At 42.0% G+C, this 14,170-nt stretch overlaps 1 protein-coding gene across 1 annotated transcript in view; it reads left to right on the top strand.

Moving 5' to 3' along the window:
• LOC311223421 (uncharacterized protein) overlaps nucleotides 1–14,170 on the top strand; it is a 116,707-nt gene that overhangs the window by 21,100 nt on the left and 81,437 nt on the right. Inside the window, exons 3-4 of the mRNA XM_084308209.1 lie at nucleotides 3,723–3,922; nucleotides 4,139–4,247. Of these exons, the coding sequence (XP_084164335.1) occupies nucleotides 3,723–3,922; nucleotides 4,139–4,247 (309 nt within the window). The remainder of the gene's footprint in view (nucleotides 1–3,722; nucleotides 3,923–4,138; nucleotides 4,248–14,170) is intronic.

Here is a 14,170-nt window from a genome sequence, read left to right as displayed (position 1 = left end):
TTCGGTAAAATAGACATAGAATATACCTTACCTTAGCCAGAAGGTATTCCAAAAAGAATAATTCCAAGTGATCGCATCGCCATCGCAATTACCAGTGTATATGTCTATACACATTTCAAGGAAAAATATCAAAGGATCTAAAAACAAATTTACTCGTCCTTGGCGCTCAACGCATGGTGGCCAAAAACGAGTTAACTCGTCCTTGGCGCCCAATGTGTTCAAAAACAACATTATTTCAATTGCTCCCATTTTAGGGCTGTCGCGGTAATACCGCGGTGTGTCAAGGCACCCGCGGATGGATAACAAACACATTTTCATCAATACGTTCCCATTTTATAGCGTCGTGAATATGAACGCAGGGCTGTACACTGCAACGAGATTATCGCAAATTGCCCCTTTAATTGGCCGTTGCGATTGGTAAATAATATTTGGGGGCGGGCTTGTGAGTAGTGATTTCAAGCCTTGCATTCGCATTTCACTCCTAAATGATCCAAGGCGTGTGATGACGCTGAGCACTCAGGTATGATCAGCGGGGAAAATCAACTGAGCACTCACTCTGATAGACTGGCTGACTGTCTGATTTAGCTATGAAGAAAAGTATAGTTAGTAGTAGGGATGGGAATCGATGGTTCCTAACTGGGTTTTGGTCATATGCTCCCGAAATTCTCCCGCTGTTTGGCTGCTTCTATGTGCAGTGAAAACTACTCGAAATGCTTTAGAACCTAGTCATTGATTTAGTTCAGGGTTAGCCGCGGAGCTAATGCTAGCTAACGTGAGCTAATCAAGCTCACAGAGAGAGATAAACAGCTGACAGCAGGTAGTACAGGTACAAATACAATAAAACAAGGGGTGGGGGCTGTTGTGTAAACCTTGTGTCGCGTCAATCTGGTCCACACGTTACTTGTTCATATCTCAGCCCGTGCTGAGATATGCCCATTCCGCGGTCTGTTAATAAAGTTTTCAATCAGACAGATGTATGGAAAGGCTTTTATTATAACATTCGTTGAGGTAAAATCATTATGCCTCATTTAGTCATCCTGCGGAGCACTGGTCTCCTACTCGTCGGCCGCAGGGAGCTAATGTTAGTAGCTTTGTTGTTGTCAGTCAGCACACAGGACATTCAGGAAGTCAAAAACGAATAGCGCTTGCCGATTGGTGCTAAGAACAGCAGGGCGGGTGCAAGCGGTGTGACGTAATTGGCAGACTCGACTGTCAATCAAAATTATTCTGTTTTCCGTCAGAATGAATGAATGAAAACTGGAAGAATGAAGAATGGGTACAATACAGTACAGCTCAATACATACAATTGTTAACACTTTGGTTGCCTAAGGTTAAATTAATGATATACCATAGATTGCCAGCGCTATTTGTCTATGGAGAAAGTCCCCTTCTTTGCAGGGCTATAACTTTTTAAATTCTATTGCTACATTGCCATTATTAGGGCCCATTCAAAGTCCTATATGTATTGTTCATTGTGTAGCAACGTTAAACTTTTTCATTCACATATTCATAGTAAAGTATGGTCTAATGTATAAGTATGTTTTCATCTCTTTCTGCAGCTTTCTCCAGAACGTGATATATAGCCCCAAATGCATTATATTGATGATGAAATACAGTTTGATGGCAATCAGCGCGATATAAAAAATTCCAACTAGACGTACTTCTAGAAGTTACTACACGTCATCTGATGTTGACCGGATGGGCGAGGGGGCGTTTATAATTCCGTGGGCAGCGTTATACCAATCATCTAATGTGGGTCAAATGTTGATAATATCAGTTATTATCGAAGACGGTAACGTTACACGCTGAAACTCACCCCAGTCTCCGCGCGCCGTTGGGCGATCATCGTCGAGTAGACATTTTATCATTATGGGATATATTATTACCCGGTCCATCTCCAGCTTGTATAATGGTATATACGTCCAAATCATGTTGTTTATCGAGTTATTGGCAATCGATCGCTATGTAGAGTGACGAGCTAGAGTCACGGGACATGTACCGAGTGGCCGGAAGCAATACGGACGTCTAGCAAAACCTCTAGTGTGCTTCCTGTTAAGCGCTTGCGCCGATCGGCCACCAGATGGCGCTCCTGAACCGCCAGAGAGCTCAGTGGGTCCTGCTGGTGAATCTCAGGCCAGCGGAGGGACATTATGAATCCGATCGCAGATTTTTGAAATATTGATATAAAGACGACGTACAGCGTCCCCCGGCAACTTTAGCATGGCCAGCAAAGACGTCTAAAGACGCCCCCTGGCAGTCAAAGTGTTAAGGGGATGCAGACCAGAGAAATACTTTTGTCTTGTTTACATCAGGGTCCCCCATTTTCAATTCATCATATTTCATATCTAAATCATATAATATCTCATTGCTAAATATATGCAATATATAATCTAATAATCCAATAATCTAAATCTAATATATAATATAAAAATGCTAAATGCATGGGTATTTTATTTTGTCTTTAATGTTAGCTTGCAAACTCAAATACTGTCTTGGTAAGCCTCATAATGAATTGTTTGGGGTAAAAAAGAAAAACATTGTGATGTGTATCGTGTATCGCCGAAAGGTCAGAAAATACCGTGATATCATATTTAGGCCATATCGCCCAGCCCTAGTTGGTTCATTATAAAAGATACAAACCTGACAACAAAAGCACTTAAATGTTAAATAAAAGGACCACAGTAATGAGGCAGGAGGAACATATTTTTTTGCACTATAATGGTAAAATTGTTATTTAAAAATGTGCCCCTAAAACATATTTTTTGCCCCTAAATTTCTAATTTAGGGGCAAGTGTGCCCCTAGTGAAAAAGCTTAGCGTACAGCCCTGGAACGTTATAGCAGAATGTTCTGGGGTATTTCCTGGAACGCGAGTTATAGGGCGCTAAGCTAATAACGTTCAATCGAATGGCGTTTCGGCTATAGACAAGCTAGAGCTAAAACTCAAAATGCATATTGTCTGTATCATGGTCCACCATGAATGCATGAAAGGGGGGGGGGGGCACGTAATTTCTGATTATTGATTACCAATAACGGCATTGGCCTCAGTAGCCTTATTCGCTGACCGGGTGGATGGCTATGAGAGCAAGGCCCGATCGGGCTGTAATTGACGTCAAATCGCTCTTACCTGTGGCCGGTTGGATCCCAAAAAGGATTTCCCAGTTATCGATCAGCCATCTGGTAGATCCATATGTCCATGGATGATATATTCCTTTACTGCATACTGAATTCAGCGTCCCCAAAACTATTCCAGGCCATCGGCTACACGCATAGCTTTAGGCTAACAGAAAAGCCAATTCATAATAAAAAATTAAAAAACACCGGTCTGCATTATCGAGACAGCGCCCCTATGAGGATCTGGCCGGTAATGCACTTTTCCGAATTCCAAGGGTAAATCTGCAGTGCCGCTCGGTGACATTGAGTAGGATATTACAATGGAATAAAAGCCAAAACAACCTTGCCACGTATATATACGTGGTTGGCCGTCAAGCGTTGGATCCGAAACACGTGGTTGGCCCCGAATGTGTTAAGAGGTTAACTGGCCAGGATGGAAAAATTCCTCTCAGCAAAGCTTATTTAACCTTCATGTACCTCGTTTGTATATGCGTTTCACTAGTAAACCTATATCGATCATGAAGATCCGTCTACGATCATAATTGAGTCCGATTCCACCACAGGTGTATCCCCAATATAATTTATAGCCAGTGTATTTCTATGTTTTCAGCTAACAACCAAAGGAATACCAAGACAGCCCCAGTTCAGAGAAGCTACGCTGGACGAGGAGGAGGCCAGGCTTTTGCTCCTCAGCCTACCAGGGAGTCTCCTCAGATGCTGGTGCAATCTAGTTTACCTGGGAAACTACGGAGCAGTGCACCACACAGTCTAAAAACTATAGCTCCACAACCTGTTATCATCAACAACCAGGTATCTTTTCATTAGCTAATTCTACCCTTTTTTATTTTATTTAATAAAGCATGTAAATTAAGCACAATTAAGACATTTCCTTGGTATGTTTCTGTGTTACATGGTCATATGTTGTAAATGGATATGAATATTATAGTTACCATTTAGTGCTGTTACATAAGATTTTAAAGTGCTGGTACATACAACTACCCCCTCCTCACCCCATTGTTCTTTCAGGGCTACATTGTGACATCTCCACAAATATCAAAGCTCAGTTCACCGCCTCAGTTCATCGCCTCTCTTGGGAAACAGTATCCGCCAGGAACATCATTCACAATTGTACCAGGTAAAACACAGGATATTGGAAATATGGTTCATGCAACTGAGGCCTGAAAAGCTGAGGCCTGAGCTGAGGCCATACTGATCCATTGTCTGTTGATATCCGCTTTTAATCATTTAAAAAGTGTCCATTTGTTGGACAAGCCTATCTTTGCCAGATTTGTCAGGGTATCTGTGGGGTATTAAAAAGTATTATTACATGGCATTTTAACACTTTCTGCGCCAAAAACGCTGTCCAGCATTATTGCCCGCCATGCGTATTCTGCCAAGATCGCTGTCCAGCGTTGTTTAGATCATTATTTCATTTTTTCGCCATGGCATTCATAATTCATATATACACCGCGGTGCTGCAGCTGGACCTTATAGGTGACGGCAATGACGGCTCAATACCGCCGCCTGGTGGATGGTCGGGTGAGTTGCACTCGCCAACAGGATGTGCCCGATGTGCATCGATGAAACTCATCCGGCAGTCACATCTCGTTACAGGACTCCCGACAGACAACTATGTACATAATGGATTGCTTTCTAAACTTAATAATCAATATGATTTCGCCGTTTATTGCGACATACAAACTGGAAATGGACCTAGGCGATCGGCGTCGTGTACTTGGGATCTTTCGCCAGTCTCATTGACCCACGGTAGGAGGAATATAACGTTATTTTCAACCCGATTGTGAGTTTCCTTGTTTGCAAACCATCTGATCAATATATCACCCAACCTACATAAAGCATTTACTGATGATCGGGGAATTATAAAAGACTCCCCTTATAGTTATAGCCCTGCAAAGAAGGTAAACATCTCCATAGACTTACAGTGCTGGCAGAGAGGGTACTTTGATGGGTACAATGGCTGGCACAGAAAGTGTTACCATTCGCCAAAATGCTTGATTGTGATCGCGCTCTGTTACCCCTAGCAGCGGTCAATTATTTCTCGATAATTGACCGTTGCTATGGGTAACGCGCAATAATGACCGCTGTTAGGGGCAACAGAGCGCTATTGACCAATCACAATCAAGCATTTTGATCGCAGTCACGAAAGCTATAACCTCGTTCCCAGCTTTATCTCGCACAGCTGCACTACATCAGGTGCAATCGCGTCCACACCTGCCGGCGATGACAGAGGAGCCACAGAACAACTGCGTCTGCATCTCGTCTCGTCGATGGTGTAAAATGAATTGGGTATATTGTTAGTAAGTTAGCCATGTAATAAGCGGGATAATGTATAGCTATACTCTGTCATTGTCGCAAAATAATTGACCTTCACTGCGTTTAGAACGCAGTGTCGGTCAATTATTTTGCGACAATGACCTCGTAGCTATACATTATCCATTACTTAAATTCATAATTCTCAATTTAAGGCCTTAAACGGTATTAAAAAGTCTTACATTTAATTTGCACGGGTATAAAAAAAAATCGGAGGGCAGCCCGGCGATGAAATTATATTAAATATATGAAAGTCTTTTTTTTTTGGAGCTACCGAGAGCTTGGTGCATCTGGCAAGAGCTTGTATGGAACGCGCAAGAATTTTAATTGGTAAGTGCAGCCGCCAGTTCAGCGTCGCTATGTTTTTTTTTTATAGTATGGTCATGAAATTGGTATTACATATTGCTCTAAGTGGTCTTAAAAAGTCTTAAATGTAACTTGAAACCTGCAGATACCCTGTTTGTATCACACTGAACTTGAAACCTGCAGATACCCTGTTTGTATCTGAACTGAACTGAACTTGTGGGAACTAATGGATAAAACACAGTTATCACTGAGCATTATGTATTGTTAGCAATGCTGTTCTTTCTTCAAACACACCTTTTGACGGTTGCAATTTTTTTAAACAAATCAATGGACAGCACTACTTGTGTTTTCTCTGAATGAGTTTGTCTGTACCTTAAAGACTAGGCTAAATATCACTTGTCTTGGTTATGTGCTAAGGCAGGGCCTGGGGTCAGCAACCTTACTATCAAAATAGCCATTTGTTCCCCCTGCCACAAAATAAAATTCATCCAACCAATTTACCCTTAAAATGAAGATAACGCAGTGTATAACGTTTTATATATAATTATCCCCAAGCATACCCCACATTTACCGCATAAAACTAATTTGCGATTTATTATACTTTATACTTATAGCACACAGTTTGTTGCATTAATAATGGAATGATAAAACGACAAAGAACATTTTTGACAGTTTATTGCTGTTTTTACCTGTTATAACAAAGGAAAACCTCAAACTCTTATGAAGAGGAGAAAAAAGACTGGCATCTGTAGACCTACTTTTAAATAAAACACAGAAGAGGAGACAAAACACTGGAGTCTGTAGACCGACTTTGAAATAAAACCCTGAACTATGCAGGTATATTTGAGTCCTTCCCTTATTTGTGGAAAATGAATCAAATAAAAAGTAGTCTACTTTGAAAAAAAAAGGCTGGCATCTGTAGACCTACTTTTAAATAAAACACAGAAGAGGAGACAAAACACTGGAGTCTGTAGACCGACTTTGAAATAAAACCCTGAATTATGCAGGTATATTTGAGTCCTTCCCTTATTTGTGGAAAATGAATCAAATAAAAAGTAGTCTACTTTGAAAAAAAAGGCTGGCATCTGTAGACCTACTTTTAAATAAAACACAGAAGAGGAGACAAAACACTGGAGTCTGTAGACCGACTTTGAAATAAAACCCTGAACTATGCAGGTATATTTGAGTCCTTCCCTTATTTGTGGAAAATTTATCAAATAAAAAGTAGTCTACTTTGAAAAAAGACTGGCATGTGTAGACCTACTTTTAAATAAAACACAGAAGAGGAGACAAAACACTGGAGTCTGTAGACCTACTTTGAAATAAAGGACAATACTATGCAGCTATATTTGAGTCCTTCCCTTATTTGTGGAACATTTATAAAATAAAAAGTAAGTCTTTTGTTCACAAATTTCTCACCACATATCAGGCATACGTTAGTCATCGTTAGTCGTGAAAGCAAATTAATCTGTCCACACTGAATTAAACCCTCTATTTTCCTCTGACTTTCCTTTTTTGGATTTATCCATGGTTGGCTTACTGGGGGGTCGGAAACTCAAGATTAGCCACTTGCAGACGGCAGGGAGAGGCGCGGGGTGTGACGTATATTTTAGTTGATGAAATATTTTTTCATTTCAGTGTCACTATGACCTCGATCTCTAAAATAAGAGATGTAAAAAAAAATAATAATAATAATCTTTAAAGATAATTTTTTTTTTCAACAGGGAGCCGCAGCTGATTGGCTAAAGAGCCGCATGCGGCTCCGGAGCCGCAGGTTGCCGACCCCTGTGCTAAAGGGTGTCATGATTTCGATTAACTTGGCATGGGTGCTGTGGGCATCCGTGTTTGTATTCTAAAATGATTTATGCTACCCCTCAAGTACCCTGATGCATGGTACTGCAGTAGCAGTTAATTAGTCAATCAATCAATAACTTAATTAGGACTGCATAGGAGCACATCTAGTGTTTATTTCCCCTGTGGCCAAGAGTTATTCCAGTGAGATGCTCTTTATAACGTTAATTGTTAACTCATGCATTCGGACGTTTGAGTGCAGTTACAATCTCCGTTTGGGAAACCTAATTAGCAAAAAATGTATCATAGTGCTTGTTTCATATTGCTATGGAAATCTACCTCAAATTTATCACATATCTTTTTTTTTATCCTCCAATCACAATTGTAAATGACCAAATACACCGGGAACGGCTGCAGAACTCGAGAACTATTAGGAATGTCTGACCACTAAGTGTGTCTGACTCTTAACTCAACTTAACTTAACTTGGTGACGCCGGTGCGACGGAAGCAGGAAGTGACAGGGGAAGCGTGAGCCTCCCACGCGTTACTCCTCGCCACTGATAGTTCGAGCTGCTGCGTGAAAAGATGCGACAGGCTGCCTCCTCGTGTACCGGAGGGGACACGTGATGCAAAGCTTCTTTCCTCACTACAACCGACCTGTGGGAGGCATAGTCTAGCAACGTTCAAGACAGGGGAGGGAAGAATTGGATACACGAAATTGGGATGGGAGAAAAAATAGAAACATGGGGAGAAAAAGTGGATCAAAAAAAGAAAATGTCAGGGCGGTCAGCGTAGCGGAGATTGCGTTCGTCACCAACGCTGGAGACGCTGGATTCACGTGTTCGAATCCAGCTCCCGGCGTTGTCACCAGCTTGGCTGGCCGTTCACACTAATACAATTTGGCAGTATTAGGGGGTGGGGAAGCTGGCGGGTGGGAATCTGGCGTTGTGGACAGCGACGCCTACAGGTCAGGTCTCGGCGCTTGCTAAGCGGGGCAGGACTTGGTGGAGATAGCGTGCCCTCCCACGTGTTACACTTCACCAATGAGAGCCCTCGCTGCCAAGTGGAAAGAGCGTCACTGGCTGTTGTCGCACGTCTCGGAGGAAGCGTGCGAGCGACTCGGGACTACCCTTGTACCGACTCGTAGGAGAACATGCATACAGCACCAGGTAGGGGAGGGGGGGGGGGAATTGGCACAACGACTAATTGGGACGGGGTCGGGTTTTCTGGGTCGGGCGAGTCGAGCGGTTTTCCCGATTGCATTGAAGCGCGTCAAATGCCCCAGATCCAGATCCATATGTTGTGGTGTCTTATGTCGTGGACCAGATGGTGATCAAACAATTGGAATATTATTTTTGGAATACTCCCGATCACAGGTAAGGAACATCTGACGTCAATTCTAGCTTGATCGTGCAATGTTTTTATACCGATCCAGTAGGGCTGGGCGATATAACGATAACGATAATTATCGCGATATATTTTAATAATTGCTATAATTTTTATTATTATTTTTGACCTGCAACAGGGCAGTTTTAAAACCAGAGACAGTGGACAGACTTGTCTTTCTTGCCTGCAACTTAAAGTAATGGCTTTGCTTGTCCAAATGACAATACTGACTAAATTGAGATACATTTTTCTCTTGTCCATTTATTTGGTTTGCTTTCTAATTTAAAATACAGTTTGAAACAGTCTGTACACAGTAGGCTATGTGTGCAGAGCTAGACTCCAGTCACGATGCACATGTGCGGTGGTTTGTCCACCAAAAAAGCGCCAAAAGATAGAAAAGAAACGAGCAGAGCCAGAACTGTTCAACTCCCCTGGAGCCACAGGGCTCTACGCTAACCTTTTTCCCAAGGAGCACATGTGCTCCTAAATGAAAAAATTTAGGAGCACACAAAGAAATTAAGGAGCACCCAAAAATATTTAGGAGCACAGTGAAAATATTTCAAGTAACCGTTTATTATTTTTTTCAAAAATAAATATATTTGTACTGTGCGTGCATGTGTAAATTAGCTCTTGCTACAACCCTGCATGTTTACATTTTGTATTTTGTACTTGATGTTCATTAACATGTGCTGTCCCTATCAAATAAACTATCAAATCAAACTACTGCTACAAAAGTAACAGTCACTTAACTTTAGCTTTTGCCCCTTTTATGCATACAATGCCTATGTTTTGGCTGTGTTGCTCTTCTAGAAAAATAATCCTTTCAGGGTTGCCTATTGAAATACTGTACACCTCCAGTACAGAAACATTGTTTATGAGTTTGCGTGTCAGGTAGACCATTGATTGACAGTTGAGTCTGCCAATTACGTCACACCGCTTGCACTCCGGCCGTCCGGCGCTGCAGCTGGACCCTATTGCCCACCAGTCTGCTGTTGATAACTCTAACCAAGTTAGCTGTACACACATACACAGTGGGCCAGTTACTTTGGTGTAGGGGTGTAACAATGCATCGATCCTAAGGGGAAAATTCAACTGCATCGATTTGAAAATGTTAGAATCGATTATCGCAATTTGAATGTGTACACAGTGTTATGTTGTTATCATGTCCATTACAGTCAACACAACGACATACGCTACTGCATCAATGTTATGATTAACAAAGCAAGGCATTCGTTTAGTTGCATTAAGTTATTAACGTTATATTGCTATCGCTAAATCTAGGTGTTCTAAAATCTATTGCTATTGGTAAGACTATAATAAGTTAGTGTCTCGGAAAACGCTCGCATATCGCAATCAGAGCCCTGATCGCAATGGCAGACTTTCAGGAAGTAAACAAGCCAAATGAGAGCTTCCGATTGGTCATTTGCTTTATTTCCCATGAAACCAGTCACGTTACTCTACTGTGATTGGACCGTTGGCTTGAGTGCAATGTGGGACTTGTAGTTTTTTTAACAATTCTCAGCGGAGAAATAAAAAGAACGACCGAGGCTGTAATCTGCACTCGCACACCGTGCGAGTAATTGATTTTTAAGGTTCGCACACACATTTTTAGGGGCATATGCGAGCAATATGGTCACACTGTAGAGCCCTGAGCCACAGCCAGCAGAGAAGCCGGTTTACTTTCGCTTTCAAACCAGCTGCAGCCTGATAACTGGAGTGTGAGGGGATGTAACACTAAAGATGGCGGCAACGATAAAGAATTGCTGCAAAATAAACATACATCTGTTTAATAATAATAATAAAAAAAAGTAATCCCTACTTATAACAATATCGATAATATCGAGTGATATGATATTGTTACTGATATCGTTATCGCAATATCATTTTTGGCCATATAGCCCAGCCCTACAATCCAGCTGATCAGCGTTTTTGTGTTCAATACGAATGCCGAGAATCAGAAACGACCCCCCCCCCCCCCCCCTTTCATGCATTCATGATGAAACATAATACCTATATACTTATATTCACCACGGGATAACGCGCGAACGTATGCATGGAAAAATTTTCTTCTTTTTTGCATCTTGGACGGAAAAAAGTCACTGTCAAATGACCATAGTATTGTCCCCATAGCTATAATATAGAATATAGTTATAGCTCTACAAACAAGGTGACGCACTCCTATCTTTAAAGCGTGGCATAGCTACAACGGGACCCGTCTAAAACACCAAAACCTGCACGGACTACAACGTATGACGTATATCATGCCAGTTAGGGTACCTTGTGTATACTACTTTTACTCATACTACATAGTATATCCTCTTAACTCATTCGGTGCCAGCTATTAGACTGAGCCCGTCATAGCAAGGCCACGCTTTAAAAGATAGGAGTGCATCACCTTGTTTGTAGAGCTATAACTATATTCTATATTATAGCTATGGATACAATACTATGGCCCATATGACATCACCCATCTATCGTTCAATATGTGAAAAATTAAAAAAAAATCCATCCATACGTTCCCGTGTTATACAGTATTGAATATAAGTATGGTTTTAGTTATAGTTATAGCCTTATACGTCAATTCTACTATAGACGTTGCCGTTTCTTGCCTGTACACGCTACTATTCTCAAATCGCATCTATGTCATAGGTATTATGTTTCATCATGAATGTGTGAAAGGGGGGGGGGGGGGGGGGGGGTGGTCGTTTCTGATTATTTGATTGTCAGGAACGGCATTCGTATTGAACACTAAAAACGCTTATCAGCCCGATCGGTATAAAAGCATTGCAGGATCAAGCAAAAATTTACATCAGATAGTCCTTACCTGTGATCGGGAGTATTCCAAAAATAATATTCCAATTGTTTGATCGCCATCTGGTACATCCAATGTCCATTTGGTCCACGGCATAACCCACCACAACATATTGATCGGGGATATTTGACGAGCTCCAATGAAACCGGGAGAACCGCTCCACTCGGCCGACAAGGAAAAGTGAGACCGGAGACATTTGGCTATTACACAGGCCAAGATACAAGATTACAAAGGGTGCTCGATACTGCCGTATAGCTGGATGCGGCCGGTATTGCACTTTGGCGACCTCAGACTCATTCCCTATGGTAACATCAAGGTCCCTGGATGAATAATGAATAAAAATATCTAAACGACCAAAACCAGAGAAATGTCGGGTCTGGCGCCCAACCGCTGGCGAGTTAACCCGACTTATCTCTGGTTTGGCCTCCATTGAGTTAACAGGCACCCCGAAAAGTGGCCGTTTTTGTTTTTGAGGACTGCATACTTTTTTTGCTAACCAAAATACTATACTTTATACTTGCATGCATACGCCTGGTCTCTTTTGAAAGATAACATTCTGATGAATTTCCTGATATAATAAAAGGTCACTTTTAGTGCTAATGAAATAGAGTAACTCATAGAACCTGAGTTGTAGAAAAAAGTTTTTCTGTAGTTGTTGCACTATCCAAAAATTGGTATCCATAAAAATCCGTTCAGAAATTTGTGATTAGGAGCGATTTTGGTAAACTGTACACACAAAAAAAAGCTCTCCAGGATTCCATTTCCTCATTGACTTTAATTCATTCAGCGTTTTATTTCTCTTCCTGTTTTCGCTTGTGACTTTTCACCTAGATCCCTGATTCGCACATCCGCAATCATTGTATCATTGGAAAGCCACCCTCATTGGCTACAACCCTGTCCAATAATTTTGCATGATTGAAAATGATTGACAGAGCTAGAGCCCAGAGAGTCCGGGGTGGTAATCTGACTCTGCCGTGTACAATGGCGCACGCCTCGCATATCGGCATGTAACTCGAGAACTGCTGAACGGATTTGTTCGAGTTAGGTGGCATTCAAACCGCAACAAATAGGGATTTAATTCTATATATATATATATATATATTGCATAAAATGCAGACCCGAGCCGCCGGTGACCAAATCGTCCTTAACACATTGGACGCCAGACCCGAGATAAGTCGGGTTAACTCGCCATCGCTTGAGCGCCAAACTCAAGAAAAGTCGTTTTAATCGTTATTTCTTTTATTCGCTATATCCATTCATAATTAATCCATCCAGCCTGATGTTATCATTGGGAATGGCTCTCAAATCGCAAACGGCCAATACCGCCACCTAACGCCTTGCGGCCGGTATTGCACATCATTTGAAACCCTCTGGCTTGGGCTGTATGTCGATCTAAGAAGTCCGGTCCAGGTTTTCCTTCTCGGGCATGAGTAACGTTTATAACACATGGATGCCGTTGGTGGCGATCGAAGCATAGAAAAACGACCCCCCCCCCCCCCCCCCCACCCTTTTGTGCATGCATGATGAAACATAATACCGATAATCTAGCGTTGATTTCAGAATTATTCTTGACCCAGGCGAGAAATGCCGCGATTTATAATGAAATGCAGTAAAGCGCTGTTTGGCAGAGTTTCCTGGGATTACACAGGATCACTCTAAAACTATACTCATATTCGCCACTGTAACTGAGGGGTACAATTCCCTGACTGTATTAAATAAGTATGGTATCATTAAACCACTACTGTCTTATGTACATTACTACTGGCCATACAGTACACAGGTATATGATGAGAACACCTCCACAATGACACGGTTCCACACACAACTGGGTTTAAGAATATTTATTAGCAGCAATGATAGTATATAATAACAATACTTTACTTAGGGTGCGCTTATAAGGCAAAAGAATGTGCGTAAGCAAATCAATAACGTATGTCCATTCTCATATTACGCAGGAGATAATGAATACAACCTGAATATTAGGAATTATATCTATGGTACTCTAGTAAGGTAGCGGGAGATACTGGTAGGGTCCCTCCGGTTGTAGGCCAGCAAGGGGAGAGGATTTGTCGGTAGCAAAGTCTGGATCAACGGGGACTCAATAAGCTCCTGCTACGGGAGACGGTACATTACTCCCTTGATCAGCAGACGAAAGCAGCAGCTATTCTCCAGTATGCGGTGCAGCATGGAAGAAAGCTAGCCAACCTCGGGCGTCCTAGAGGCGGGCTCGACGATGCTCCTCACAGGGTAAATCCCACACAATTGTGGGTGTAGACGATTCTCCGCTCCAATGGTCAGGACCAAAGCAAATATAATCCAGCCGAAAAGGGCTATGTAGTCGTCGGGTAGGTTATCCAGTGTACATAATCCACACGGTCCTCGTCTAGGGCTCCTCGGATGAAGGCGCCAGGTTAAGCTGCCCAGCCTGGATA

Source organism: Notolepis coatsorum, assembly GCF_963971535.1.
Source record: "Notolepis coatsorum genome assembly, chromosome: 1".
Lineage (NCBI taxonomy): Eukaryota > Metazoa > Chordata > Actinopteri > Aulopiformes > Paralepididae > Notolepis > Notolepis coatsorum.
This window is presented reverse-complemented; position numbering and strand designations above follow the sequence as displayed.